Below are 25,423 nucleotides of genomic sequence, written 5' to 3'. Positions count from 1 at the left end.
ATTGTGGTTGGGATGACTTGGGTCCCCAATGATCTTACGGGCCCCTTATACACACCTGGCCTTGTAACTGTCCTGAATCATGGGAAGTTTGCTACTACAGATGCACTGGGCTGTCCACACCACTCTCTGCAGAGTCCTGTGATTAAGGGAGGTACAGTTCCCATACCAGGCAGTGATGCAGCCAGTCAGGATGCTCTCAATTATAGGCCTGTAGAAAGTTCTTAGGATTTGGGGGCCCATACTAAACTTCCTCAACCGTCTGATGTAAAAGAAGTGCTGTTGTGCCTTTTTCACCGCACGGCTGGTGACGTAGATGCCAAGAAACCTGAAGCTGTTTACCCTCCCAACACCAGATCCATTGATGCCATAAGATTAGCCTGTCTCCATTCCTCCTGTAATCCACAACCAGCTCCTTTGTTTGTGTTGTCCAGGTGGTCTAAGGCCATGTGGAGAGCCATTGAGACTGCAACTGCCGATAGGCAAATTGCAATGGGTCCAGGTCCTTGCTGAGGTAAAAGGAGTTCAGTCTAGTCATGACCAACCTCTCAAAGCATTTCATCACTGTCAACGTGAGTGCTACCAGGTGATAGTCATTAAGGCAGCTGTAGGTCAATGTTTGGGCAGTTTGCACTTGGAAATGTAGGGAATGTGAAATTGCAAGGTTTCAATTAGTTATATGAATAATCTTTCCATGTGTTTGTGTTTGTTGGAATTTGTGGATTAGTTGGTGCAAAAAAATTTGAAGCTCAGTAGGGTGTTTTAGCTCAAAAAGATTGAGACTGCTACTTTTAATGGTACAAATCAGTTGACAACTTCAGTTTTGCTGTTTGTTATCTGATGTCATGTTAGATATATTGATACTCTGAGTTAGATACATGGGATTTGACCAAAGAAAAAAGAAAAAAAGCGCTACAGTGCAAGAGGGTTTACTATATGTGTCAGAAATCAAACTTACAAAAAAAATAGCAATAAAGTATACAGCTAATATTTACAAAAAGATATCTACCAGAAAGCACTAAATAGTTCTATGCTTATATTTTTGTCCAGTATGAACCCTGGCAGTACTGATCTCTCTCTCCTAGCAAGGGCAATGAGTCCTGTTTATTAGGCACCTGGACCTACCATCTTTAATTACCCCCAAAGTTAACTTAAGACTACACATGAATTAAAATGTGATGCACCCCGCAATGTAGTTACAATCATATTACAAAACAAATAGAAGTATCTACCTTAAATATAGTATACAAAAAACAAATACCTGTTTACACATCCCCCATCACTAAAGAAATGGAATATTCCACAGCGTACGGCAGGAAAGGCAACATAATGCCTACCCGAGCGCATTAGCATAGTCTAGGACCCATTCTGGGGAAAGCATTGAAGAGTGTACACTCTGACAAAGCAATGTTTGTGTGTGTAAGGAGTGAGTTTACCAAACACTCTCCATCACACTCTGCTATCAAGTACATTCATTATTATTGCAGAAATGTATGAAAAAGCAATGTGAAGTTTATAAACATAAGATAAAAAGATGAGATTTTGTTACAAGATTAATGTTACAAACCCCAAACTACATGAACAAAACTGATTTCTTAACAACACACAGATAGTTTGAAAGGAATTATCCGTCTGAAGTGGAGTAGAATTTCTGTAAATTGCATTTGAAAAAAGCAATTACTAAATCTACACATGGTTCATTAAGTTTGCAAGAAAAACAATTTTACCTGAAAGAAACACCAAGGAACGCTAAAGAGAAACTGCAATATATATAAAATATATTAAATGTATAAACTTCATGTTACATATGATGGAACAATCACAATGTTATATCTAGGAATTATTTTATGCTCATATTGCAATGTTTAAATCATGTTCAGTGGCTCGATTAGAAATGTTATTAATGCAAGTGAGTGAGATGGAGTTTGTTCTTTGGAATTCTATGCAACAAAAATGAATGGAAAAGGGCATCACTGCATCTGAGACCTAGACACAGGAGCAGAATTAGGCCATTTGGCTCATTAAGTCTGCTCCGCAATTTCATCATGGCTAATCCATTTCCCCCTTAGCCTTATTCTCCTGCAATGAATTCCACAGATTTACCATTCTCTGGCTAAAGAAATTCTTCCTCATCTCCGTCCTTAATGGACATCCCTCTATTCTGAGGCTGTGCTCTCTTTTCCAAGACTCTCCTGCCATAGGAAACATCTTTTCCACATCCACTCTATCAAGGCCTTTCAACATTCAATAAATTTCAATGAGATTCCTCCCTCATTCTTCTGAATTCCAGTGAGTACAGGCTCAAAGCTATAAGTTGGACCTACTATGGTAACCTTTTCATTCCCAGAATCATTCGTGTGAACCTTGTCTAAACCTACTTTGATGTCAGCACATCCTTTGTTAGATCAAGTGTCCAAAACTGCTCACGATACGCTAAGTGGGGCCTTACCAGAGCTTTTTAAACCTCAACATTACACCTTTGCTTTTATATCTCAAAACAAATGCTAGCATTACATTGGCCTTCCTCACTAGTGACTCAACCTGCATATTAACCTTTCCAGGATCCTGCATGAGGACTCCCAAGTGCCTTTGCACTTTGGATTTTTGAATTTTCTCTCCATTTTTGAAATAGTACAATGGAAATTAGATTTAGAGCACTGACCCTGTGGTGTCTCTTTAACTGTGGTATTCAATTAATTTTACTTTCCTGATCTTTGTACTGTGCCCTGCAGATAAATCCTTGGTAAATGAATAGAATTTCCCTTTGAAAATTAGTATTAAATCTACTTTCATCATGGTTTTACATTCCAAATAGGACCAGCTAATTATATTAAAACATTCTCCTCACATTCTCTCAAATACCAGTGCCAATTATCTTAAATATGGTTAATACAGTCAGTTGAAGGATTTTTTCCTTTGTACATTAAAATCCTTTTAACATTTTGAAATCTCCATTAAATCTGAAAATGAAAATCATTAAAAATTGCAGATGCTGTAAATTCTAAAATTTAAAAAAAACAGGAAATATAGGAAACACTCAGGACTTGAATGTCCAAAATAAATTTAGGAACAAAATATATGGAGTATATGTCACCCTGAGATTCCTTTTCTTACAGGCATTCACATTAGAACAAAGAAATACATGGAAACATTAAAAACTACCACATAAAAATTGCCAAACAATCAATGTGCAAGTTAAGACAAACTGCAAAAACACAGTCATTACACTTGTGAGATATAGAGATAACAGTTCTGCCCACAGATACAACCTGATTTGCTAAGTATTTTCAGCATTTCCTATTTGTATTTGTCTTTTTCATAAACTCTGCTCTAAGTTCCTCTGCATCCTAACTTCCAGTAGACTTCCTCTGCACCCTCTCCAAAGCCTGGCATTCTGAAGTATGATGCATATTAATTCTGTATGATGAGAATCAATGCAAAGGTATTTGCTATATTAGGTTTTCATGCAATGGAATCCAGTTTCGTTTGTTGAAATTCTGTGATGGGAATCAAATTAGACTGAATCTAACTAACATAATAATGCAAACAACAATGTATCATAGCAAAACTTTATACTTGTGTTCACATTGAATTGAAATTGATGTGTTCCTGACCCAGTTAAATTCCAGAATTCTCCTCAACTCTCAGTCTTAAAATATATTTGCAGTGTCCTATAAATCATCTCCAGCTGTTAGTTTTTATCGTTTATATTTTCCACGAGATATCACCTTGCAACAAATCAATGCCTTACCTGCAAAACAGTGAATATAATAAATGCATAATAGTACAGGTTAAAAACTCAATGTTACATGTTTATTTAGTGGCAGTTATTGGATAAAATAAGCTCAGATTTCCACTTTCCAGTTTTGTCATGGTGTCTTATTGATTTTACATTGTTTATGATAAATCATTATGTGTTACCTTTCATGTGAAAAATTATTAAACTACTCATTATACTACAGTATTAAAACAGGTCCTTCAGCCCATCTAGTCAACGCTGAACTGTTATTCTGCCTGTACCTGGACTATAGCCTCACATTCCATAAGATAAAGTAGCAGAATTAGACCAATTGGCCCATCGAGTCTGCTCCACCATTTCATCATGGCTGATCCAATTTTCCTCTCAGCCCTGATCTCCATACTCTACTACTCACTGTGTAAATCCTACCTTGGTTTGCTATTTTCAGCCCATTGCTGCAGCGGGTCCAGATCCCACTGCAAGCTTTAGCTCTCTTTGCTGACCACTATGCCCTCTGCAAATGGTGTCATCTGCAAATTTGCTGATCCAGTTCACCATATTATCATCCAAATGGTTGATACAAATGACAAACAACAATGACTCAGCACTGATCCCTGTGGCACTCCAGAAGTCATAGCCTTCCAGTCAGAGAGAGAACCATCTACTTCCACTCTCTGGCTGCTTCTGCAAAACCAATGTTGAATCCAATCCTCAACCTGAATGTCAAGTGACTGAAACTTCTTGACCAACTTCCCATATGAGACCGTCCTCCAGGCGGCGCCACACACGGCAGCAGCGGCCTTTCAGATCTGGTGCTACTCTAATTTAGTTTTTTAGTTTTTAATTTAATTTTAAGGCACAATTAGGGTTTAGGGCAAAGGATAACAGAACGACTATCTACCATCGCCAGTCACTGCTACAATACAGAGATCGCCCAAAAACAAACCTTCGTGAAAAGCTGCTGGTTAGATTGTGCGACCTCGGCTTGCTGAGGGAATCGGGCCTGCAGTCCTTGGAGTTGCCTGATGCCGATGGCCGGAGTTGAGGACGTTGTAAGCGGTGTGCGAAGAAGCAGAGGCAAGGTGAGCGGGCAGGAGTCCGTGCCTGGAAAAAAGCAAGCCCTAGCCGGCCGGCTCTCTGGTCCATTCTGCTCTCCAAAGGACATTAAATTGGACCACATCTGTGGCAACAAAATACTCGGCAGGAGTACAGAAGCAGACGGAATCCCCAGACGCTGCCATTCAGCTGTTTATTTATGTAACAGATTTTTCCCCAAGCCATCAGACTACAACCTACTGCCCTCTGCTGTGCCTACTGTCTTGTTTATTATTTATTGTAATGCCTGCACTGTTCTGTGTACTTTACACTGTCCTGGGTAGGTCTGTAGTGTAGATTTTGTGTTGATTTACGTAGTTCAGTGTAGTTTTTGTATTGTTCATGCAGCACCATGGTCCTGAAAAATGTTCTCTCATTTTTACTGTGTACTGTACCTGCACTTATGGTTGAAATGACAATAAAAAGTGATGACTTGACTTAACTACAAAAATGTCGTGTTAAAGTCCATGCAGAATACATCCACTTACCTTTCCTTCTTCAGCCTCCCAGGTAACATCCCTCTGTAAGATTGGTTAGACATGATGTATCATGCACAAAACCACGCTGACTATCCCTAATCAGTTCCTGTCTATCCAAATACTAATATATTGATTTGTGTTGATATATATTGATTTCCAATAACTTACTCACTACTGACATTAGACTCACTGTCTTTCCTGGCCTATACTTAGAGCCTCTCTTGAACAATGGAAATTAACTATCCTCCAATTCCCCAGCATCTCACCTGTGCCTAAGGATATTTTAAATAATTCTGCTGGAGCCCCTGCAATTTCTGCACTAGACTCCCAGAAGTTCTCAGGGAATAACTTGTCAGCCCCTGGGGATTTATCCACACTTATTTGCCTCTAGCCAGCAAGCACGTCCTTCTCTGTTATCCATACACTGTCCATGGCCTCACTTCTATAACCTCTGTGTCCTTCTCCCAAGAAAATACCATTGGAAAAAATCCATTTAAAATCTCTCCCATCTCTTTCAGTTCCATGGAAAGATGGTGATGCTAAACTTCAAGAAGAAATAAGAAAAACTAGTTGTTTTCTTCTTGAGTTATGCATATTCTGGTTATAATGCTGAAGGATTTTTCTAGACATTGTATTCAGAGTCCATGGCCTCTAATTTACATGTAAATTGAGAGCATGCATCGAATGGATGACAAAATATCCATCTGCTTTTTCTCATTTGTTCCTGGCTTTTTGCCAGACCAGAGCTTATTTATACAGGTATGTTGCCATTTATATACAGTACCATAACAGTAAATGACACAATGTACTTTGCATGTGATAGAGTTCAGTTTTCTGAAGTGTTCCATCAGGCAAATGAGTTAGTAGTAGACCAATCTTCTCACAATGAGACTTCATCTGTTCTATTCATCCGTATTTGATATCTGCTAGACTGAGAAACAGTGGTGAAGCTCTGCTGGTGGTGTCATAAATTGTTCATCCAGTTAACAAAGGTGGCACTGCGCAGTGCTTATTGGAGATTAACTTTGTTTTATGTAGACTTTGTATCATTTAATGCATAATGGTTATGCTAAGTATAATTTATTGTTTCAAGGTGTTTCTGAAGTTATTTGCTTATCATTCCTGGGAAGTCATCAGTTCAAATCCATGTCAGAACAAAACTGAAGTACTGCAAAACTCAAATTGTTTGACTACAGATATTTTACATTGATAATTATAACTGAAATTATGAAATCACTTGTATTCAATATTTGTATTGAACTTATAAACATGTTCAACAGAAAGTAAGATTTTGTGAATAATATCAACCAGCAAAAGTTTTCATGAACTTTTATATTTTGCCATACACATAATATGTAAAGTGAATCTTCCTTCACTGATTTAAATATAACTGAAGTAAGCCATCAGTGATTTTGCTCCTGATGAGAGTAAAGCCCAATTCGACCCCCAACTGCTAAACTCTAAACACCAATTACAGTATTCCTATTCAATGAAGGTGTTAAAGGAAGTCAAAGAAAATTTGTAGGTTTTGCATGGAACTTCTCTGGCTCTTTAAATAGGTAGCTTCTGAATATATTTCTTATTCTCATTAAGAAATTACTTAACACATTTTTACTCTTTTCTCTAGGGTGTGTGTATGATGACAGCAGCATTCCTCCATTTCTTTTTCCTCTCTTCCTTCTGTTGGGTATTAACAGAAGCCTGGCAGTCCTATCTCGCTGTGCTAGGTAAAATTAGGATGAGGCTGATAAGAAAACGCTTTCTCTGCCTTGGCTGGGGTATGTGATACTCTTTATAATTAGAACGCATTTTGTATGTGATTGCAATGAAACTGCTAACATTTTAAGCTCAGAGCCAAGTGGATTGGATGTTACTTAGTGCTGGTGTATTATCAAAACTGCTCACTACAACAAATTGTGTTTCCTTTGCCCATTGAAGGTGTTGCATTATACTGAATAATAGAATTCATGCTACAGTAAAGAAAACTGCTAATGAGAATATGAGTGGCCAGTCAAGAATAAGATTCATCAGTGCTGCTTTGCAATCATTATCACTGCCTGAGGCTGGTTCTTCTTTGCCTTCCTTATACGCACTCCTGTTTCTGGGTAGTCGAGACCACTTTTAGCTTCTTTATTTCAAGGTTCAATTTCATTTGCTTTCTATCACCATGTTGAAAATCATACTCACTCTCAAGACATACCTCATCCAATTAGCTTCACTGTTTGTAACAGCTTCACTTGAAATTGCTTTTCCTCTGTCATCATCATTTCCCTGATTTCCCCATGCATCTCCAAACCTACCTCTCAAATCTCTGCATAAGCCACAATATCTCCTTCATCTGCATCCAGGTTTCAACACCATTCCACAGTATCCAGAAGTAAACAGACAGCATTTCCAATGATCTGAGAATTTAATGCTAATGTTACTCTCCTTTCATTATAATTGTCTTAGACTTTTCATTGCTGTGAGCTATAAACCACCCATTAGTTAACGCCTTACAAATAAAGTAATGTTAGAGGAAGTTCTTTCAGTAACTATTCTTTCTGAAAGGAAAGAATACATCTATCTTATTTTTTGTTAAATTTAGCACATGGAGGAATTTGTGCCATCTGAGTGCTTAGAATAAATAACAGAACTGTGCAACTTCCTCGATTTCTTACCAACCAAAAGCTGGGTATTTGGCATCTGAATGTATTCTTTTTCTAGAGCGCAAAGATTGAAGAATCTTCCAGGAGAAATTTCATTAAATAACATCCGAAAATGAAGTACTAAATAGAAACGGAAACTTTTTTTTGGGCAATAGTTAATGCTCAAATGTGTTGTGAAATTTAATTTAGGATTACCAGTGCAAAAAGAACATTTTTATAAGCTAAGAAAATAGAAGCATTCAACAGATCAGGTGGCATCAGGAAAGAGCTAAATAGATTTAATGTTTCAAGTTGATGTTCTGTTATCAGGAGACCTTGAAAGTGGGTTATGTAGCCCTATTTATTTAAGTAAGACCACAAGACAGAAGCGGGATCGAGCCTGCTCCGTCATTCCATCATGGCTGATTCCGGATTCCATTCAAATACATTCATCTGACTTATCACCATATTCTTTCACTTATGCCCTGACTGGTCAGGAAACAATTAACTTCCACTTTAAATACACCCATGGAATTGGCCTCCACCGAACAGAAGGACAATCATTTGTCATAATGCACTGCTGAAATTAGATAATATTTCCTATTTGGGAAGAATTGTTGCCATCTAGAGAGATGAAGGGCTATTCATGCTCCTTTCAATGCAGCTGTGAAATTCAAAAGGCAACTTAATTCTTCTGTCTCCTGCAGAACATCCTACCATTTGCTTGCCAATTCAAGAGGCTCCTGCTATTCAACGCATGGTTTCTGGCTGCTATGTACTACCTTTCCTTTACTTACTGTCTCTCTGGCAATAGAGCTTGTTTAGTAGCCCTTCAATGTGTTGCATTTATTGAAGGTGCAGGGCTTGCATACCTGGAGACCCCAAGGGAGGAGGCCCCAAGGGGCGAGTGGAGAATGGGTTCATATTCCCAGATTTTGTCTCTGAAGAGTGTTCTGGGCATCACAATCCCATCTACAAATGTGTGTTTATGGCTTAGGTTTTCAGATTTGAGATTCAGATTTAGATTTATTTATCACAAGTATATTAAAACATTCAGCGAAATGCATCGTTGTGTTAACAGCATCACATTTGGGCATGTGTTGGGGTCAGCCTACAATATAGCATGCCCACAATACTCGGCACAACAAGCAACAGAACAACAATAGCCAATCAAGCTCCATTTGTCTCTCCCACCCCCCACACACAGATACAGACACGGAAAGGCCTTCATTCACTAGGCATTAGACACCAGGCTTCAACTTCAGGACTGGCTTTGATCTCATATAGATCCTCAGGCTAGCCAATGTTGGGACCCAGAACTCCAAGCCTGAACTCTGGTTGCACCAACTGAGTGGCCACTGTGGCTCCTCCTCACACAGATATCTGATGCTAGAACAGTCTAACATCTACGGATGTCCTTCATCACAAACCCACATCACTGCCTTTTGAGTGTGGACTGGAAGTGTGCAATCCTGATGTCCTTCATCCCACTGTCCACATCGCTGGCCTTCAAGGGTGGGGCAGAATGTCAACAGAAATCTGTGACCACTCTTGGGTAGAGCTTTTGCACAACTGCAGAGATCAATGTCACTGCATTTTCTTGTCTTTATAATTCTAGGTGATGGTAACAGATTAATTCAAACTTTCCTGTTCCAGCACATCATACTCTTATTTAAACCCCATTTGGAGTACTGTGTTCAGTTCTAGTCAGCTCACTACAGGAAGGATGTGGATACTATAGAGAGAGCACAGAGGAGATTTACAAGAATGTTGCCTGAATTGGAGAGCATGCCTTATGAGAATAGGTTGAGTGAACTTGGCCTTTTCTCTTTAGACAATAAGTGCAGGAGTTGGCCATTCAGCCCTTCGAGCCAGCACTGCCATTCAATGTGATCATGGCTGATCATCCACAATCAGTACCCCGTTTCTGCCTTCTCCCCATATCCCTTGATTCTGCTATCTTTAAAAGCTCTATCTAACTCTTTCTTGAAAGCATCCAGAGAATTGGTCTCTACTGCCTTCTGAGGCAGAGCATTCCATAGATCCACAACTCTCTGAGTGAAAAAGTTTTTCCTGAACTCCGTTCTAAATGGCCTAACCCTTATTCCTAAATTGTGGCTTCTGGTTTTGGACTCCCCCAACATTGGGAATATGTTTCCTGCCTCTAGCGTGTCCAATCCCTTAATAATCTTATATGTTTCAATCAGATCCCCTCTCATCCTTCTAAATTCCACTGTATACAAGCCCAGTCGCTCCAATCTTTCAACATATGACAGTCCCACCATCCCGGGAATTAACCTCGTGAACCTAAGCTGCACTCCCTCAATAGCAAGGATGTCCTTCCTCAAATTTGGAGACCAAAACTGAACACAGTACTCCAGGTGAGGTCTCACCAGGGCCGTGTACAACTGCAGAAGGAGCTCTTTGCTCCTATACTCAACTGCCCTTGTTATGAAGGCCAACATGCCATTAGCTTTCTTCACTGCCTGCTGTACCTGCATGCTTACTTTCAGTGACTGATGTACAAGAACACCTAGATCTCGTTGTACTTCCCCTTTTCCTAACTTGACACCATTCAGATAGTAATCTGCCTTCCTGTTATTGCCACCAAAGTGGATAACCTCACATTTATCCACATTAAACTGCATCTGCCATGCATCTGCCCACTCACCCAACCTGTCCAAGTCACCCTGCTTTTTCCTAATATCCTCCTAATATTTCACACTGCCAACCCAGCTTTGTGTCATCTGCAAATTTGCTAATGTTACTTCTCATACCTTCATCTAAATAATTAATGTATAATGTAAATAGCTGCGGTCCCAGCACCGCGCCTTGCAGTACCCCGCTAGTCACTGCCTGCCATTCTGAAAAGGACTCGTTAATCTCTACTCTTTGTTTTCTGTCTGTCAACCAATTTTCTATCCATGTTAGTACCCTACCCCTAGTACCGTGTGTTCTAATTTTGCCCACTAATCTCCTATGTGGGACTTTATCAAAGGCTTTCAGAAAGTCCAGTGGCTCTCCCTTGTCCATTTTCATAGTTACATCCTCAAAAAATTCTAGATTAGTCAAGCATGATTTTCCCTTCATATATCCATGCTGAATCGGACCGATTCTGTTACTGCTATCCAAATGTGCCACAATTTCATCTTTTATAATTGACTCCAGCATCTTCCCCACCACTGATGTCAGGCTGACTGGTCTATAATTCCCTGTTTTCTCTTTCCCTCCTTTCTCAAAAAGTGGGATAACATTAGCAACCCTCCAATCCTTAGGAACTGATCCTGAATCTATAGAACATTGGAAAATGATTACCAATGCGTCCACAATTTCTAGAGCCACCTCCTTACGTACCCTGGGATGCAGACCATCAGGCCCTGGGGATTTGTCAGCCTTCAGTCCTATCAGTCTACCCAACACCATTTTCTGCCTAATGTGAATTTCCTTCAATTCTTCCATTACCCTAGGTCCTCTGACCACTATTACATCTGGAAGGTTGTCTGTGTCTTCCCTAGTGAAGGCAGATCCAAAGTACCTGTTCAACTCGTCTGCCATTTCCTTAGTACCCATAATAAATTCACCCATTTCTGCCTTCAAGGGCCCAACTTTGATCCTAACTAAACGTTTCCTCTTCACATACCTAAAGAAGCTTTTACTATCCTCCTTTATATTCTTGGATAGCTTACCTTTGTACCTCATCTTTTCTCCCTGTATTGCCTTTTTAGTAATCTTCTGTTCCTCTTTAAAAGTTTCCCAATCCTCTGGCTTCTTGCTCATCTTTGCTATGTTATACTTCTCTTTAAAAGCAACAAAGAATGCGAGGTGACTTGATCGGGGTGTTTAAGATGATGAGAGGCATTGATCGTGTGGATAGCCAGAGGCTTTTTCCCAGGGCTGAAATAGCTAACGTGAGGAGGCACAGTTTTAAGGTTCTTAGTAGTAGGTACAAGGGGGATGGTTAGAGGTAAGTTTTGCACACAGAGAGTAGTGGGTGCATGGAATGCACTGCCAGGTAAAGGCAGATGCAATAGGGTCTTTTAAGAGATGCTTTGATATGTACATGGAGCTTAGAAAAATAGAGGGCTATGCAGTTCATAAGAACATAAGGAGTAGGAGTAGGCCATCTGACCCGTTGAGCCTGCTTCTGATTTTTCCCCTACTATGCAAAAATCTATCCAACCCTGTCTTAAATATATTTACTGGTGTAGCCTCCACTGCTTCATTGGGGAGAGAATTCCACAGATTCCCCACTCTCTGGGTAAAGCAGTTCCTCTTCCTCTCTGTCTTAAATCTACTCTCCCAAATCTTGAGGCAATGCCCCATAGTTCTAGTCTCACCTAACCAGTGGACACAAATTTCCTGTCTCTATCTTGTCTATCCCTTTCATAATTTTAAATGTTTCTATAAGATCTCCTCTTCTGAATTCAGTGAGTACAGTCCCTAGTAACACAATCTTTCTTCATAGTCTAACGCCCTCATCTCTGGAATCAACCTGGCGAACCTCCTCTGCACTGCCTCCAAAGCCAGTATATTCTTCCTTAAGTAAGGAGACCAGAACTGCACACAGTTGTCCAGGTGCGGCCTTACCAGTATCCTGTATAGTTGCAGCATAACCTTCCAGGTCTTAAGTTCAATCCCTCTCACAATGAAGGACAACATTCCATTTCTCTTCTTGATAGCCTGCTGCACCAGCAAACCAATCTTTTCTGATTCATGCACAAGCACTCCCAGTTTCCTTTGCATAGCAGCATGTTGCAATTTTTACCATTTAAATAATAATCTGCTCTTCTATTTTTCCTTCCAAAGTGGATGACCTCGCATTCACCAACATTGTACTCCCTCTCCCCTACCCTTGCCCATTCACTTAACCTATCTATATCTCTCTGCAAACTCTCCATATCTTCTGCAAAATTTGCTTTTCCACTCAACTTAGTATCATCAGCAAACTAAGATACACTACACTGGGTTCCCCCTTCCAGATTGTTAAAGTATATCATGAACCGACCCTTGTGAAACACTGCCCACCACTGATTGCCAACCAGAGAAACACATATATCCCAACTCTCTGCTTTCTATTACTTTGAATTGGAATTTTTTGAAGATGTGACTAAACACACTGATGATGGTAGAGCAGTAGATGTAGTGTATATGGATTTCAGCAAGGCATTTGACAAGGTATCCCATCCAAGGCTTATTGAGAAAGTAAGGAAGCATGGGACCCAAGGAGACATTGCTTTGTAGATCAAGAACTGGCTTGCCCATAGAAGGCAAAGAATGGTTGTAGACGGTTCGTATTCTGCATGGAGATCAGTGACCAGTGGTGTGCCTCAGGGATCTGTTCTGGGACCCCTACTCTTCGTGATTTTTATAAATGATGTGTATGAAGAAGTGGAGGAATGGGTTAGTAAAACTGCTGATGACACAAGGGTTGGAGGTGTTGTGGATAGTGTGGAGGGCTGTCAGAGGTTACAGTGGGACATTGATAGGATGCAAAACTGGGCTGAGAAGTAGCTGATGGAGTTCAACCCAGATAAGCGTGTGGTGGTTCATTTTGGTAAGTCAAATATGATGGCAGAATATAGTATTAATGGTAAGACTCTTGGCAGAGTGGAGGATCAGAGGGATCTTAGGGTCCAAGTCCATAGGACCCTCAAGGCTGCTGCGCAGGTTGACTCTGTGCTTAAGAAAGCATGCGGTATGTCGGCCTTCATCAATCATGAGATTGAGTTTAGGAGCCGAGAGGTAATGTTGTGGCTATATAGGATCCTGGTTAGACCCCACTTGGAGTACTGTGCTCAGTTCTCATTGCCTCACTACAAGAAGGATATGGAGGCCATAGGAAGGGTGCAGAGGAGATTTACAAGAATGTTGCCTGGATTGGGGAGCATGCCTTATGAGAATAGGTTGAGTGAACTCGGCCTTTTCTCCTTGGAGCGACGGAGGATGAGAGGTGACCTGATAGAGGTGTATAAGATGTTGAGAGGCATTGATTGTGTGGATAGTCAGAAGCTTCTTCCCAGGGCTGAAATGGCTAGCATGAGAGGGCACACTTTTAAGGTGCTTGGAAGTAGGTACAGACAAGATGTCAGGGGTAAGTTTTTCACGCAGAGAGTGGTGAGTGCGTGGAATGGGCTGTCGGCGATGGTGGTGGAGGCGGATGCGATAGGGTCTTTTAAGAGACTCCTGGATAGGTACATGGAGACCAGAAAAATAGTGGACTATGAGTAACACTAGGTAATTTCTAAGGACGTGTTCGGTACAGCTTTGTGAGCCAAATGGCCTGTATTGTGCTGTAGGTTTACTGAGTTTTTATGTTTCTATGTTACTATGTGCTGATTTATTTTCATAAACTAGCTTCTCTTTCTTTATTGCTGGCTTTGTGGTACTTTGTTGCTTTTTAAAGTTTTCCCAGTCTTTCAGTTTCCCACTACACTTGGCAACTTTGTATGCACAAGGTTTTAGTTTGATGCCTTCTTTTACTTCCTTAGTTATCCGAGGCTGGCTCTCTCCACCCTTACTGTCCTTGCTTTTAACTGAAATATACTTTTACTGAGCACTGTGAAAAATGTCTTTGAAAGTCTTCCACTGTTCCTCAACTGTCCCAACATATGGCCTGTGTTCCCAGTCTACACTGGCTTAATCCTCCCTCATCCCATTGTTGTCTCCATTGTTTGGGCATAATACACTTGTTTTAGATTGAACTATTGCACCTCCATTTGTATAAGAAATTCAATCATACTGTGATCACTCTTTCCAAGAGGATCCATACAAGATAACTACATACATAGTATGTATCCATACATAGGATCCATACATAACTACAAGATCACTAATTTTACCTGTTTCATTGCACAGGACCAGATCTAAGATAGCTGTTCCCTTATAGGTTCAGTAAAATACTGTTCAAGAAAGCCATCATGGCTGCATTCTATGAAGTCCTCCTCAAGACTGCCTTGACCAATTTGATTCACCCAATCTGTGTGTAAGTTAAAGTCCGCCATAATAACTGCTGTTCCATCGTTAAATGCCTCAGATATTTCTGTTTATTGCCTGTGCCACTGTAATGTTATTTTTCGGTGGGCGATAGACAACTCCCACAGTGATTTTCTCCCTTTAATATTCCTAATCTCTACCCAGATGAATTCAACATTCTGTTCCTTAAATCTTATATCATCTCTCATATCTCCCTATCTCATCCTTAATTAAGAGCACTACCCCACCTCCCTTATCTTCCTGCCTATCCTGATATCATTAGATATTTAGTTCCCAATCCTCTCCACCCTGCAACCATGACTCTGTAATGACCACTAAATTATACCCTTTTTATACTGATTTGTGCCACAGGTTCACTGACCTTGTTTCAAACACTATGGCATTCAGATAAGGTGCCCTTACACTCATTGTACTTTTAAAATCTTGTAATCTTTTACTCTTTAGCACTTGTCTTTTCTCCACTCCCCTCTTACATTTCTCTTTTTTATCTTTTGCTTTTTCTTTATCTTTATTCACCCTTATCTCTTCTACTTTATCCATACTTCTCCAATTTGTCAAACCCACCCCCTCCCCACTATTTTGTTTAAAGCCCTATCCAGAGCCCCAGTTATGTGATTCTCTAAAATCCAGGTCCCATCACATTTCAGGTGGAGTCCGTCCCATTGGTACAGCTCCCTCTGTCCCCAATACTGGTGCCAGTTTCCCATGAATTCAAACCCACTTCTCCCACACCAATCCGTGAGTCACTCATTTAACTCTCTAATCTTCTTGACCCTATGCCAATTTACACATGGCTCAGGTGGTAATCCAGGGATTACTACTGTTTTGGTTCTGCTTTTTAGTTTAGTCCCTAGCTGCTCAAATTCTCTCAGCAGAATGTCTTTCCTCATTTTACCTATGTCGTTTTACCACATGGACCACGGCAACTGGATCTTTCAGCTCCCGCTGCAAATTCCTCTGCAGGTCAGATAAGATGACCCAAATCTGGGCACCAGGCAGGTAACACAGCCTTCAAGGTGCTCTATCCTCACAACAGAGAACTCTGTCTATTTCCCTGACTAAACTATTCCCAATTACCATATTTCTCTTCTCTCCCCCCTCTTGAATGATTCCCTCATCTGCAGTGCCACAGTTAGGTTGCAGCTCCTTCCTACAGCCTCCACTCTCATCCACACAGGGAGCAAGAATCTCAGACTGTTGGACAAGCTCAAGGGCTGAGGCTCCTCCAGCACTCTCTCTTGGGTCCCACTACCACCTCACTCACAGTCACACCCTCTTCTCTCTGACCACAGACTGAATTTGAGGCAGCTAATCTAATGTCTCACAGAGAATCCAGTAACTCTCCTTCCCCCACCCCTCCCCGATGTGCCGCAATGTTTGTAGCTCAGATTCCAGATCATCAACTTTGAGCCTGAATTCCTCGAGCAGCCAACACTTGCTGCAGATGTGGTCACCAGGAACCATAGTGGGTTCCACCAGCTCCCACATATAACCATATAACAATTACAGCACGGAAGCAGGCCATCTCGGCCCTTCTAGTCCTTGCTGAACATCATGCAGTTACAGCACATCAACTGATCCTGTATTATCCCTTATTTAATTAGCTGTAATTTAGTGACTTTTTATTCAACCACTACAAAAGCCTTGCCTGTGCCTTCTTGCCAAAACCTCAAGTTCTACACTCCTACACTCCTACAATAGTTGCTCTGTTTGACCCTGCTTTACTTTTATTTGCTCCTACTAATGAATTGCACATCGATTGGTCTGCCACTAATGTGCTAATCCCCGCGCAACGCTCCTTTTTTAAACTCTTCTCCCCGACCTGTATGAAGCTCTCTCTCTTATTGTCAGGCCCAGTCTGATTTCCTGGATATTCTCTTGAGACTGCCTTTCCATGGGCTTGCTGTCCAGACAAGGAGGTAATAAATTCAATTAAATGTTTGACTACGCTTCCACTATCTGCCACTGCTGCTCAGTTACCAAAGTTCTGGAGTAAGATGGTTATTGCTGGGCTCTCAACTCTGAAAACCGAACTATATTGGTCATTATTTCTGAAAACCACATCTATTATCTACATTGAAAACGGAAGGAAGGTCCCACTAAGTCACCTTTAGCCACCTTCTGCTGCAGTACAGACAATTCTTCCATGCTCTGTGGGACTAACGAAGTATGGGACTTTGTGGTAATAAGTAACCTTGGAAAGGTAAAAAAAAACTTGGACATCAGCATCATAAGCAGTGCAGATAATGAAGGTGGCACATCATTGAATATGGTCATCTCTGGACCTTACTTCCCAAATTTAACAAGAGAACATAGTGCTTCATGGTAGCAGAGCAACGCCATTACAGCCCGGGGTTCAGAGTTCAGAGTTCAGTTTTGGTGTCCTGTGTGTGTGTGTGTGTGTGTGTGTGTGTGTTTTTGTTTCGGTTTCCTCTGAGTGCTACAGTCCACACTGACTGTAGTCTTCTGATGAGGAAGTCAAGGATCTAGCTGCAGAGGGAGGTGCAGAGGCCCAGACTTTTAAACTCATGGATTAAAACTGATGAGATGATGGTGCTGAATGACAAGATGCAATGGATAAACAGCAGGCTGGTGTAGGTATTGCTGTTGTTCCGGTGGACTGAGATTGAGCTAGTCCACTGTAGACCTGTTGTGGCAGTAGACAAATAAATGATTGCATGCATAATTACAGTACATAGTAGAGACATGATGATGGCATGAGTGAATAAAGTTGCTTACAACATTGCACTATTTCACCTCTCAGTTGAGGAATTAATTACAGTCAGCCCTCCTTATCCACGAGGGATTGATTCCGGGACCCCTCGCAGATACCAAAAAACACAGATGCTCAAGTCCCTTATTTAATCTGTTTCAGTGTGGTGAACTTTAGGACCCAGTGGAGCTCTGAATCCACAGTGTTTCTATTCACGAAAGTAATCACGATCACGATTGAAAATAAAGTGGAAATAATAAAGCAATCGTAACGAGGTGAAACGGCATTGGTCATTGGAAAAGCATTAGGCTATGTCGGTCAATAATCGTAACAATTTTAAAGGATAAAGTAAGAAAGGCCCTACCCTGATGAAACCTACAATTATTATTAAGCAATGCAGTGCATAGAAAGGTAAAATATATATTATATACTAAGACAAACGTATGTACCTATTCCGACTTACTTAGTAAGAGACCTTCTGATTTTCTCGATCCTGATCCACAATAACCCATGCACATCCTCCTGTATACTTTAAATCATCTCTAGATTATTTATAATACCTAATACAATGTAAATAGTTGTTATACCTCATTGTTTAGGGAATAATGACAAGAAAACAAAGTCTATACGTGCTCAAACAACAAGTGCTGGAAGAGCACTCCAGGTTTTCTCGATTCGCGGTTGGTTGAATTCGCACATGCGGAACTCACGGATAAGGAGGGCCGACTGTACAGTGATTTCAACTAAATGTGCAAATGAACAGATAATGGTAAAAATTCTAGTATTTGTGTTCATCAAACTGCAAACAAATGCAACTATCCAAATGGTTACCTGTTCACTCTTCGAATGTGTTCCTCTCTCCATTTCCATGCAATTATTATGCCCAGACTTTCAGAAAAACCTTTGGAATCAATTAGGCTGTTACTGCATGCAATATATTCTGTACTTGCATCGAGGGTATGAAGGTAGCTTCCACTGATTGACACTCATCTAACTCACAGACTATGATGCCTGTTTATGGCCGATTAGGCCATATCCTTTGCAGACAGGATAAACTGGAGGAATACACTGTAGAGACTCAGAAAGCCACAGCACTTGACTGACCTGTAAACATCTGCAGGATATAAAGAAACAATTTTGTAGAAAGATTGCAGACTGATGCAAGAAACAAAATGTTGTGATAATTGGTGACTGTAACTTTCCACATATTAATTGGAACAGCCATCCTGTAAAAGTACTAAATGTGATGAGAGTTTTAGTTCAATTCGAGTTTAATTGTCATTCAACTATACATGAACACAGCCAGATGAGAGAGTTGCTCCGGTGCTAAGGAGCAAAACATAGTACTCGTACCCACATCACACAGCACAAAGCACACATAGCAAACACATAGAAGTATCAGTAAGATATGGCTACTCAAAAAATATATAGTCCAGACCCAAACGTCAATACAGCTGATGAGCAAATTCTGGGGGGCAGCATCAGCTCCAGCCTGATGCCACGTTGTGCTGCACACCAGCTCCAATGCTTCTCTCTTGGCGGCTGTAAACAAGCAACTCCACAGCCTGAGCACAAGTCCTCGCACATCCAAGATAGCAAGTACATATAAGAACTCAACTCCAGTAAGACAAAGGAGCTGGTGATGGACTTTAGGAAGACTAAGCCTGCACTGCTCTCTATTACTATTGATGGTGAGGACCTGGAGATGCACCTGGATGACAGACTTGAGTGGAGCACCAACACAGAGGCTGTGTACAAGAAGGGCCAGAGTCACCTCTATCTCTTGATATCTCTCGGCCCTTGCAACTCGCTAATGGGGTAGAGCTACAGTACTTTAAATTCTTAATGTCTAGCAGGACCAATAGCACCAAAAGAACAATAGCACCTTTTATTGACCCTGTAGAAGCTTCTATGATTAAACGTGTCACCATCTTACCAGAAGCATATCAAATGTGTTCAGGAAGGTTTCCTTAATCAGTACATAAAGAGAGTGTGCACTACTCATATATTAGGGAATGAGACAGGGCAGGTGATGGACATTTGTGTGGGGGAACACTTTGCATCTAATGATCATAGTGCCATTCAAACATGGGAAGCCTTCAAAAGTAACATTTTCAGAGAATGAAGCTTGTATCTCCCTCTCACCACGTACACCAGGAAACAGTTGTGCTAATCCACATTTCCCACATTCCGTAAAATTGGCCTTTCGCCAATTTAGAATATAAACCCACAACCAGATCTATCTTTTTTCATAGTTACTTTGAAACTACTATGTTATGATCATGAGATGCAAAGTGTACCCAGACACGAACTTCTGTCACCTGCCCTGAGTCTTCCCTAATAGCAGATCGTGTATCGAACACTATCTCATTGCTTCTACATCCTGATTAAGGAAATTTTCTGAACACATTTGACAGATTCTATCTCATGCAGTCCTTTTACATTATGGGAGTCCCAGTCAGTGTTGGGAAAGTTAAAGTCACCTACTATAACAACCTTATGTTTCTTGCAACAGTCTGCGATCTGTCTAGAAATTTGTTCCTCATGTGTGGCCTCCGTCAGTCGACCATGGGTACTGCGCCTCTGGTAGTCACTCATTTGTTGAGCAGTGTCAACAGTGGCTAATCAGGCCGATCCTGGAATGGTAGGCTCTGCCCCATTTGCTGCATGCGTAGGGCGTAGTGGAATCTGTCTGCTGTGCTCTCCATTTAGCTGTCTGCCCCTCAAACTGAGCCAGGACCACCTTTTGCCCTGCTCTAGGTGTTGCTGAAGAGTACCTCGCTATCTGCTGTATCCCCCCAGCATTCCGTGCTGACCTTTAAGGCCTTCATGCCGCACTTGCAGAGGTCCTTGAAGTGAAGCTGGGGTCTATCAACATTCCTCTTGCCTATTGCTATTTCTCCATAGAGGATGTCCTTTGGCAGTCTACCATCCTTCATATGACGGACATGGCCCAGCCAGTGCAGTCTGCGTCTTCCTAAAAGCGTGAACTTTATGGGAAGTCCAGCGCAGGAAAGGACCTCAGAGTTTGGGACTTTGCCTCTCCGGGTGATGTGGCGAAAGCTGTGCAGGCGAAAACTATCAAGTCTCCTCTCCTGTTTGGAGTAAATGGTCCCAGTCTCGCTACCATACTGGAGGGCGCTGATAACACATGCAATGTACAAGACGGTCTTGATCTTTGTGGCGAGTTTCAGATTCTCCCAGACCCACGAGGAGAGTTGAGCAAGGATCGATGCTGCTCCGCCGACCTACCGATTTCAGCATCGAGGGAGAGAGTGTCGCCAATGGTCAACCCCAAGTATGTGAACTCGTGGACCACTTCTGGACCGCAGTCACCGATGGCAATGACTGGTGTCTTCACCAGAGCATGGGCAAGGACACCTGCTTTCTTTAGGCTGATGGCAAGCCCGAAGTCTCTGCACGCCTTAGAGAACCAGCCCACGAGAGTCTGCAGTTGCTGCTTGGCGTGCAAGGCCATCGGTAAAGAGCACGCCACACACTAAGGTCCTTTACACCTTTGTTCTTACTGTCAGGCGCACAGGGTTGAACAGCTGCCCATCAGACCTAGTGTGTATGCAGGTGCACCCCGCTGACCTCCCAAACACATGCCAACATCATGGTGACTCCACCATGAACAGCGAAGGGTTCCAGTGAGCTGTCATCGTACTGAACAGTAGCCTTCATGTCATCATGGAATGACTTGATGATACTTTGGAGTTTCGGGGGACAGCCGATCTTGAGGAGAATCTGAAAGAGCCCATCCCTGCTGACAAGGTCGAATGCCCTGGTCAAATCGATGAAAGCGACATAGAAGGATTTCTGTTGTTCCCCAAACTTCTCCTGGAGTTGACGGAGTGAGAAAATCATGTTGACAGTTGACCTCCCTGCGTGAAAAGCACATTGGGACTCAGGGTAGACTCGTTTTGCCAGAGTTTGTAGACGTGCCAGAGCTACATGAGCAAAGACTTTGTCGACAATACTCGGGAGGGAGATACCCCTGTAGTTGTTTCAATTGCTCCTATCACCCTTGTCCTTGTACAAAGTGGAGTCACACATATCCTGTGGGTCAGCTCCTTCCTTCCAGCACTAACGGAGGACCTCGTTTAAAAGCTGGAAGCAAACTCGAAAACCTCGCATTAACACAGTGGAGATGAGGCAGTTGGAGGGGGTTGGCCAGTTTGCCAAGTCAGTGCTGGCTGCTGTGACTGCCTCCTTGCGGGGTGCGGGGGGGCTGTGGCAGGGCAGTGGTCGTGTCTTCACGGTGCCATCTGCGAGTCAGCACTTTCCATCTTTGGAAGAAAGACCACAAAGAGCGGTGACTGGTTTGAAGCAGAGTCCAGCATCATGACTCCTGTCATTGAAGCCGAGCACGCAGATCTCACGGAGTACGGGAGCTCGCTGTCCAACCGGACACTCCAGGTGCTTCGAGCTGCTGAAGGCTGGGTGGCAGTGCGCGGACGGGTACTGGCTCCAGCTGAGTGGGGACATTCGGACAGCAGCTGTGACAGGTAACATCAGATCGATGTATGATGGTGTTGGGGGGGGGGAGGGAGGGCCTTGGCCCATCACAGAACAAGACAGCACCCCTGAAGTCATCCAGCGGTGAAATAATCACCGATAAAAGCAACCAGATGGAACGCTGCTCTGAGCTCTACTCGAGGGAGGGTGTTGTTGGTTCGGCCGTTGATCCCGTCGTTGATCTTCTAATATAGTTCCATTAATGTGGTCATACCTTTCTTTTTTCTCACTCAGTCACTGGCCTTTTATTACCTTGCTTTTCCCTGCTATCCTTCAATAAAGGTATCACGTGTGATTTTCTCCAAACACTTCATACCTTGTCCTGTGCCAGCAAAGACCCGTCAATACTTCTGGAATTTGCTAGTTTTTTTCAGATTTGTTACAATCAGGGAATTTTGTTTCTTTTATTTTCAATGTTTTGATTTCATGGTTTTATTTGAAGAAGCGCAGCTGTTGGCTATGTTACTGAAAGCTCATGGAAGTTTAAGTCAAGCCTAGTAGTGAACAAAAACTACTCAGCTCAAGTCAGGGGTCAGCAGTTAGCTGCAATGATCTGTGATCAGGTTGCAGTTTCATTTCAGTACCTGATGCCAAAATGCAGCAACCAGAGATTTTCAACATTTGACAGTGAATACTACTGTTGCCTGGCTACATCCTATTATTACCATTCAGAAATACTAATTTCCCACTCCAAATGTTAGTATGTTAATAGAAATATCTTTTGTTTTTTTCTAGTATGATTCAAACAACTCATGGCAAGCAAGTTCATTTCAGTATTAAAATGAAATGAGATTGGTTTCTACAAGAAGAAAAAAATTGTCTGTTGTGTGGTAAAGAAAACTGGACCAGATGAAGTCAGATTCCCATAATAACTGCCAGTTGAGAATATAGATGTTATTAAAAATGCAAATAAATTAAACTTGTAACTCTCTTCCAGCTTTAAATCTTTTTTTAGAAAAGCTTTCCTTTAGCCACTTCTTGTATTCAGCAGGGATAGCATCTTTATATTTCCATCAGGAGGAAGGAGCACAGGAGGTGCAAGGAGTCGTGTCTGTTTCAAAAAGCTACCTTAAGCATGCAGTTCTGGGCATAATGGGTGATTACACTCATTTAAATATGCCTGGTAAAGCTAATTTGGTGATCTATATTTTTAGCACAATTGCTGATTATAATTAAGTGTCTTGGAATGGTAAGTATAAGTTCCATATACACAGTTCCATTGAAGACATGAAGGGCAATCACAATGTTATCTACACTACAGGGAAGAAAGCCACATCATAGTCAAAATCACAATAGCCAAGGATTCCATCCCAGGATATGGTTCAAGTACCACAAAAGCATTATTTTTCCACTTTACTGGTCGAGTTTTGTTGATAGATTTTTTTTTATCCATCTTGTCCTAGTAGAGAATGTAATGTAATGTTAATGAGCCATGCTATCTTTATGAAGTGCGAGTCACATCTGAACTTTACATAAGAACCTTTCAAAGCTACATGTTTCAAAACCATATCATCATCTGCATTTCAGCCTCAGTATATTTTACATTAAAGTTCATATGCCACTTCATAAAGAACTCAACTCATTCTCAGGCACTGGTATAATTGAAACCTGCATGAAGCAAGTGAGTGCCCTAGACTGCCAAAGCAGCACTCCAGCCAGTTGATCAGCACAAGTCTTGGCCAGGTACCCCATCTGGGCCAGATGCTTTTCGTGGGTTCACCCTCCTGAAGGCTGCTCGCTCATTGGACACAGAGACTGAAATCACAGGATCATCAAGGGCTGTGGGGGTTCATGATGGTTCCTCCAGGTTTTGATGGTGAAAACAAGCATTAAGCTTATCTGGAGCTGAAGGAAGTGAAGCCCTGTTGTCACTTATGTCACTTGACCTGACTTTATAAGAGGTGATAGCAACAAAACCTCTCAACTGTCAACACAACTGTCAAGCATCCTTCAGGTTCTGTCCAGAACTGCCACTTCACCTGTGAGTTGGCTTTATGTAGATATATCAACTGTTTTGATCACCAGACTTGAATGTCTCTGATCTGGGCCTCAGCAAATCACTGTGGATCCAGGGCTTCTGGTTTGGGAAGACTCTGATTGATATTGTGTGGATACAATCACCTACAACTGTTTTAATAAAATAAAATCATGATGTATTCAGTCAGATCCACCGACTTGAAGCACTCCTCTGCTTCCAGTGACCACCTCTTGGTTGTCCTAATCACTGAAGCTTTGCTCTTTGGCCTCTGCCTGTATGTAGGTAGGAGAAGGACAGCCAAGTGATCTAATTTCCTGAAAAGCAATTTGGGCATGAAATGGTAGGCATTCCTTAACAGTTTAACAGTGGTCTAGCATGTTGAGACCTCTGGTGCTACAGCTTATAGTATATGCTGATGGTAATTGGACAGGATTTTCTTCAAACGAGCCTGGTTGAAGACCCTGACTATAATTTGAAATGTGGCAGGATGGACTTTTCTTGTTGAGAAACAACATCATGCAGTATCTTCAGTGCTTGATTATAGTTAGCCGTTGGTGTTGTGTGAACTGTGGTCAGGATTATGAAGGAGAACTCCCTAGGTAAACAAAACGGATGGCACTTGGTATACAAGGTTGGGACAACACAAGTTCAACAAAACTGCCATGTTAGGCACATATGCAGCATCCACACCAAGAGAAAGTGCCAGAGGGCACAGCTTTGCTGGAAAGATGTCAGATGAAGATGCTTTGCAGAGCAATACCTCTTAAGAATATATGTGAAATCCCTCTTTACTGGGCATCTCTAGAAATGCAGCTCGTTAGCCCCTCGCTAACAGCCACTGGACTCCCCAGCGAGAAACCCACCTTCCTCAGACTTCATACACCTATGGTGTATACGACTTTGACCCTGACAAATCTCTGAGTTTGGGATGTCTTGTCCACCCAAACCCTGGTTTGTGTGAATGCTGTGTGACCTATTGCCCCTGGCAATTGTCCATCAGCAAGAAGTAACAGATTGTACACTGCATACAATTATAAAGAAGTATGTTTAAGAATGTTAACTTAAGGAAATTCAAGGAAAGAAAGAAATTCAAGGAAAGAAAGAAAGCAAAAAACAAAAAGGGCCCATTATTCTTAAACAGTCTTCTTGAACTTGTCTGTCACTCACATGCTGGACCTTTGATCTGTGTGGAAGCACACATCACCTTCCGAATGTCATTCAAACTCCATCTCAAAGAAATGGGGCTCCCACGGGAGGGTAGGTCCTTCCTCCTTGAAGCCATTC

The 25,423-nt window shown here is 41.8% G+C and overlaps 1 protein-coding gene across 1 annotated transcript in view; it reads left to right on the top strand.

Moving 5' to 3' along the window:
- Nucleotides 1-25,423, top strand: part of LOC132383377 (adhesion G protein-coupled receptor B2-like) — a 1,046,509-nt gene that overhangs the window by 779,006 nt on the left and 242,080 nt on the right. Inside the window, exon 19 of the mRNA XM_059954264.1 lies at nucleotides 6,938-7,088. Coding sequence (XP_059810247.1) covers nucleotides 6,938-7,088 — 151 coding nt within the window. The remainder of the gene's footprint in view (nucleotides 1-6,937; nucleotides 7,089-25,423) is intronic.

The sequence above is a fragment of the Hypanus sabinus genome, chromosome 30 (assembly GCF_030144855.1).
Source record: "Hypanus sabinus isolate sHypSab1 chromosome 30, sHypSab1.hap1, whole genome shotgun sequence".
Taxonomy (NCBI): domain Eukaryota; kingdom Metazoa; phylum Chordata; class Chondrichthyes; order Myliobatiformes; family Dasyatidae; genus Hypanus; species Hypanus sabinus.
The sequence above is the reverse complement of the archived record's forward strand: the minus strand, read 5'-3'. Positions and strand labels throughout refer to the sequence as shown.